Source organism: Neomonachus schauinslandi, chromosome 5, assembly GCF_002201575.2.
Source record: "Neomonachus schauinslandi chromosome 5, ASM220157v2, whole genome shotgun sequence".
Lineage (NCBI taxonomy): Eukaryota > Metazoa > Chordata > Mammalia > Carnivora > Phocidae > Neomonachus > Neomonachus schauinslandi.
This window is the reverse complement of record NC_058407.1, coordinates 123,311,279-123,317,323: the sequence shown is the minus strand read 5'-3', so window position 1 is coordinate 123,317,323 and position 6,045 is coordinate 123,311,279. Positions and strand designations below refer to the sequence as shown.

The 6,045-nt window shown below is 43.1% G+C and overlaps 1 protein-coding gene across 2 annotated transcripts in view; it reads right to left on the bottom strand.

Annotated features, from left to right (window-relative positions):
• The window catches only part of ITGA8 (integrin subunit alpha 8), a 176,795-nt gene that overhangs the window by 66,110 nt on the left and 104,640 nt on the right, over positions 1 to 6,045 (bottom strand). For both annotated transcript variants that reach the window (XM_021696693.2, XM_021696694.2), the window contains 5 exons: positions 5,778 to 5,833; positions 5,209 to 5,363; positions 3,829 to 3,966; positions 3,266 to 3,333; positions 1,286 to 1,433 (listed from right to left, as the gene is read on the bottom strand). In XM_021696693.2, coding sequence (XP_021552368.2) covers positions 1,286 to 1,433; positions 3,266 to 3,333; positions 3,829 to 3,966; positions 5,209 to 5,363; positions 5,778 to 5,833 — 565 coding nt within the window. The remainder of the gene's footprint in view (positions 1 to 1,285; positions 1,434 to 3,265; positions 3,334 to 3,828; positions 3,967 to 5,208; positions 5,364 to 5,777; positions 5,834 to 6,045) is intronic.

The following is a 6,045-nucleotide window of genomic DNA, read 5'->3' as shown; positions in this document are numbered from 1 at the left end:
AGGGTCAGAGGGAGAAGCAGACTCCCCGCCGAGCAGGGAGCCCGATGCGGGACTCGATCCCGGGACTCCAGGATCATGACCTGAGCCGAAGGCAGTCGCTTAACCAACTGAGCCACCCAGGCGCCCTAGGTGATCTTTTTCTACAAATTTCTGCAACAGAAACTCATGATGATTTTATGACTGCCAAAGATACACGATTATTACTCACCTGGGTTTATTTTTTTTTACCAAGAAGATAATTTAACCAACACATAAACCACAAGACTAGAGGTGTGAGTAGAGGATTTTGCATTCCTTACGTTTTTAAATGCCTATAAAGTATCAACACCACAACAACTCGCTAACATCTCTTTAGAGGAATTATTCTTCACTGAAGTATGTAGTCATTAGAATGCTCAAACTCCTTGGAGTCTGTGGTATTTGGAAACCAGCAGACAGTTAACAAACCGTAGTTAAAAGAGTAAACCCGTCAGCATGTCCTGAAGGAGCTCCCGTTGTGCCTGGTTCCCGTGAAAGAGTGTTAGGCTGGGTCTCTACTCTTGATTGTACATTTCTGTACATTTCTGAAGACGAAGCACTCTCCGATATCTTGCACTGTATTTATAACGGTTTTTTAGACCAAGTGGTTAAAAACACAGCAGAACCTGAGGATGCCCTGAGCGAGAAGATTCGTGGTCTGATAAGGAAAGATTATAAAAAACATTGTTGTCAGTTTAATAAATGGTGGCATTGCCTGACCCACAAATGACGAAGACCTGGCTTTTCTTGGTCCCGGTCCCAAAAAGGTGGGGCACGAAGGAAGAAAAATGAACGTGTTTCCTTTCCAGTGCCTGTCTTGGCTGTTATCAGTGCTCAGCTGGGACTGGTCGGACCTTCCTCCGTAAGCAGTAATGAAAACCAGACCTCCCGGGACCCTGCTTGAAATGTAAAGGAACTAAAAACAAAGGTCTGAAAACAGCCAGCGAGGGTGGGAGTGAGCAGGGGAATCAAGCTGATAGATCGCATTAGGGAGCTTCTCCTTTCAGCCAGTTGTATTCTCTTCCTTGCTTCAGCTCTCAATCTTTGGCCAATTTATCTCTGCACTATGGCCAAGAAAGATATGAATACTGATTAAGACCACCCCCCTTCCTGGCTCATTGTTATTATGATGACCAAAGTAAAGTGCCTTTTTGTCCTCCTTTATTTGGGAAGAAAGTCTCAGCTAAAATGGCTCTACTTAACATCGATTTGACTTCCAATATATAACTAGCTCTTTTCCTACTTCGAATAATGTGCAAGGCATTACCTTGTTGCTGCGTTCAATCCCAACATAATCTGCCGCTTCTGGTATTATCACAAAGAGTTCAGCTTCGTAGGCACCTTCTCCTTCGTTTCTTGCATTGATTATGAGCGTAAGATGATTTTCATCGCCAATGATGACCTGATGCTTATCTCTAAAAACGCAGTTTAAAAGGAATATTAGGTACCATACTTCTCTGGATTCGTAGATACCTTATTTAAGGACTTGGAAGAAAAGAAGAAAGATGTGGGAATATAAGACTTGGACAAGAAGATGGTTCATCATGAGGGTCTGGTGAGAAGAACTGAGAGGGGCGCCTGGGTGGCTCAGTTGGTTGAGCGACTGCCTTCGGCTCAGGTCATGATCCTGGAGTCCCTGGATCGAGTCCTGCATCGGGCTCCCTGCTTGGCAGGGAGCCTGCTTCTGCCTCTGACCCTCCTGCCTCTCATGTGCTCTCTCTGTCTCAAATAAATAAAATCTTTAAAAAAAAAAAAAGAACTGAGAGAACCACATTTGTATGGGCAGGGCAGGAAAACATCCTGGTAATGTTTAACAACGAGTTCTCAAAAAAGAAAAGAAAAGAAAAGAAAAAAAAGGGGGAATACCAATTTGTAGCTGATTTCAATTTTTGAAATTTTCATTTGCTGAGTCCAGGGGCATCAATTTCAGGCTACTGACCTACTTAATCTGCCAGCAAAAATTCCAGGAAATTTGACAGTTGGCTCACAAGCCAGGATGAGGCCGCTCCAGCACATCACTGAACACACACAACACTGAACACGCCCAACAGAAGAAGAGCAGTGGCAGAAAAGGGAGAGACGGTTTAGAAATGAATAAGGGAGGGGGTTGTGAATGCCAAGTGAACCGTAAGAGGGAAGAAAGAGGCAGGTAAAATAAGATCTCAAATGGCTGACTGAGGATTTCGAGGAAATTTAATTCTCTCCAAACCTCCAACTGAGCCAATATTTGGAAATGCCTTTTGACACTTTTGACCCTTAATCAAAGCTATTGCTTTGGATACTGGCTAAAATGGGAAGTTTGGGAAAAAAATCCCCTGAAAGGTTGCCAAGCAGATTCCAAACACTGGTGGTGGGATGGGCCTTGGGGGTGTGTGTGTGGGGTGTGAGGAGCATGAGTCTGCTTTTTCAAACAGAGGATGTTTTATCTTGGTCTCATTTCTTTCCATAACAAAATGTAGTGCAGTTACCAGTGCTGGATTGGTGACTCTCCATTACAGGCAACTGGGAGGCCCTTTGATTCTTTCCTTTTTTTTTTTTTTTTAAGACTTTGTATTTATTCAGAAGGGGGGGGGAGAGAGAGAGAGAGAGAGAGCATGAGCAGGGAGGAGGGGCAGAGGGAGCCCCACTGACCAGGGAGCCTGACAACGGGGCTGAATCCCGGGACCCTGGGATCATGACCTGAGCTGAAGGCAGACACTTAACCAACTGAGCCACCCAGGGGTCCCGAAGCACTCTGATTCTTAATTTGATTTTGGGATACCTTCTGCTTTACTCCACAGAGTGCCATTAATTTTTCTTTTTTCACAAAATTAAAAAGTTGATTTCATTTTGACAATTTCAAGGATGCTTTTGAGTCATGAGGTGCTGCAAAAGCTAGTTTGGGTAAGGTGTAGATACAACCAGCCTGAGTCTTGGCTCCCAGGACTGAGGCAAGTACATACAACCTGAATCACCCCCCACCCCCCACCCAGAGGGGTTCACTTTGAACAAGCACTTCCCCCCCACTTTTGCTGAAAGATGAAACAGCCCAGGCAAAATCTTAGGGTATGTCACTTGATACCAGTGACAAAGAACTGACCCAAACACAGGCTAACCCAAAGTGTAGCCAAGCTCAAGAATTTCATACAGAGTATTTTTTTTTTTTTTGGTAGTAGTAGTTGGAAGTGTATACTTTCTCCAGAGAAGCTTTAAATAAACACCTGTATTCCATTAGATAAAGCGCACATGTTTATTTATTTAAACTTACGGTCTAGCTGACAGCTTCAAGTCAGGAATGCACACGTTGTCTTTGCCACAATCCACCAGGATGTGAGCCTGTATTGTGCAAACGGGCATCAGGATTAATCTGGGAAAAGCTGAATCACATCCTTTTTCTTGAAAAGTATGAACGATTCCACAAATTAAAGCAAAGCCTTCATTCCACTTGGCGGCCTGATTTGGCCCCGCTAGACCCCCTACGCTAGGCAGTGATCCCCCAACACGGCCTCGTTGACATCATAGCCCGATTCCCCTTCCTTCTGCCGTGTCCCTAAAGAAGGCCACTCTGGCGGTGTTTTGAGGATCACAAGCTGTATTTCCTCCCTTAACAGCCACAGTTTGAACAAATTAAATCTCGGCTGCTCAAGGGGAAGGACTTCTGAAAACACGACGATGCAGTGTTTCAGGAAACACGTTAGGAAAATCTCCCCAGTGGGACGAGCTGGTGTGCAGGAATGCAAACGCAAGAGGCTGGGTTTGGTGTTAAAGTCACAGGAGCGATGCCCGGGGGCCTGACTGGGAATCAACCATCCCAGATTGTCAGGGACCTACCTGTTGGGTCACGGTGTTTTCCATGTAGTAATTCAATATCGGTTGCACTTCTGGGCCTTCTTTAAAGGTGGATTCATCCAAACTGTAATTCAAGCTAATGTTGATTGGAGATAATTTATCTCGGAATTCAGTTTCATCCTAGGGAAAATAATCACAGCTCAAGGAAGGCTCCAGGAAATAGCTACAAGATGTTAGCCCTTGAAAGGCAGGCGACATTTGACTTCAGCCAGTGGAAGTGAATGGTCAGGTGATTATCACGGCAACAGGCTTAGGTTCATGTGGGATGTGGTAGGCAGCTTACTTAATACACGTTCAGGGATGAAATCGTTTAGGGCTGGGGCTTCATTGAAATATATGCTTTGGGAGTCAATCTTCAGGTTCCCACCCAGATGGGTCAAATTGCAAAGGAAAAAAAAAACAACCCTACTTATATATGTAATAGGTGTCATGGAAAGTTTCGTGAATTGGGATTTTTGTTTTCGTGAGGTTGGCAGCATTTACGAGTCCTCGTGGGCTCAGGCGAAGAAAACATCTTGATTCTCCTCCTGTCTTGTCATCTCTTTAAGCTTGCATGAACTTCAAAACACCTTCAGTGCCCTTGAAGCTCCCTCAGAAAATGAAACAGAACCCGCTTCAGAGTGGAGGGGGTAACAGAAACAGAGGTCTTGAGCACACAGGAACACCTCAGACCACGCAGAGGAAATGCCACCTTCAGATGTGTGCCAGTCACGGTCATAGTGAGACTCAAGAGTCATGCGCCCAGCTTTTCATTCTAGAGCATTCTAGAGTGCGTTTGTGAACTCTGCCCTCACTGGGTTCTCTCACCCCCTCACTCAGTCCCGTTAAGGGAGGAGACAAAACGAGAGGGAGAGTGATAAACCCCACAACTGCTCAGAAGCGGGAATAATAGTGTTATAAATATTTTGGCTCTTCTATTTCATGGTAGGCTTTGGAGTTATTGTAAATATACATTTCTTTAAAAATATAATTATCAATTACTTTCAATAAAAGTGTTGAATTGCCTAAACGTTTTCCCGAGTTGGCTCTGAAATGCGCATTGATAACATCTGGCCAAACATAACTCACGTTTATGGTTTTTTTGGGAGGGAGGCGGTGAAAAATGAAAACCACTCGAGTTAGTACCAGTATCAGGATAGTGTGCAAGACAGAAAGAAGCCTCGGGAATGAACAGCCACACACCATCAGGTCAGCTGCCTCGGAGCTCAAGAATGGAGCGAGGGGCCTTGTAATAAAGTTTGCTCCTATAAAAGGAAAATAGATGTGGATCTCTGTGGACAAGTACGATGATTCAATAGAGAAAAATGGTTGGAATTTGAATCTGAACGTTAGAGGCCAGAAAGGTGATTCTGGAACACTTACTCGGAGGTAAACGACAAAATCCTGGCAGTGGAGGGATTTCTGCCCCTTTATGGGAAGGGGGAAGATGCGATGGGACTGATGGTTGTCAAGGAAGAGCGTGCGCTTAATGGCTCCTTTTTGTTTTAGGGAGTCTACGTGCACCTCGGCAGTCAAGCCTAGGGACCGAAATAAAGCAAATATAATCAGGAAAGGAAATGTATTCAGTGAATGCAGTGCTTGAATGAATTTCTATTTCAACTTGCTTACTAAGAAAACATTGTTTTCATAGTTGGATCAAAAACAATACACAAGCTGAAAAAAAGTTTTAGAAAATACTCTCCAAACTGAGAACCTTATTTTGTAATGGTTTTACAGTCATTCCTCCCCCCCCAATTATTATATTTGTTTTTAAAGATAACATTAACGCCAATCATTCAAGTAGTAGTTTTGTAGAAGTTTCCATATATACAATAGAAATCTTGATATTAAGAAAGGGCTCTTTCAAAGTTTTCTATGGTCTGTGCCAAGAAATGCTTATTGTTAACTTTTCTTGGTATAGTACAGGAGCGTAAAAATGAAAACATGCTCACCTATTGGATTTGAAATGCTCTGGCCTGTTACAGATGCACATACTCTTAAAGAGAAGCTAAGGAAAATAAAGAGTCAAGTTAGTAAAGTTTTGAATCTGAAGTAGAAATCTTACTTTATCTCACCCAAGATAAAATGAATACATCATTTTTCCTCTGTACTTCTCATTATACACACGCACAGCTAACTAAAGATACATATATATGAAAAATCTATCATCTATTATCTATCTATCTATCTATCTATCTATCTATCTATCTATCTATCTAT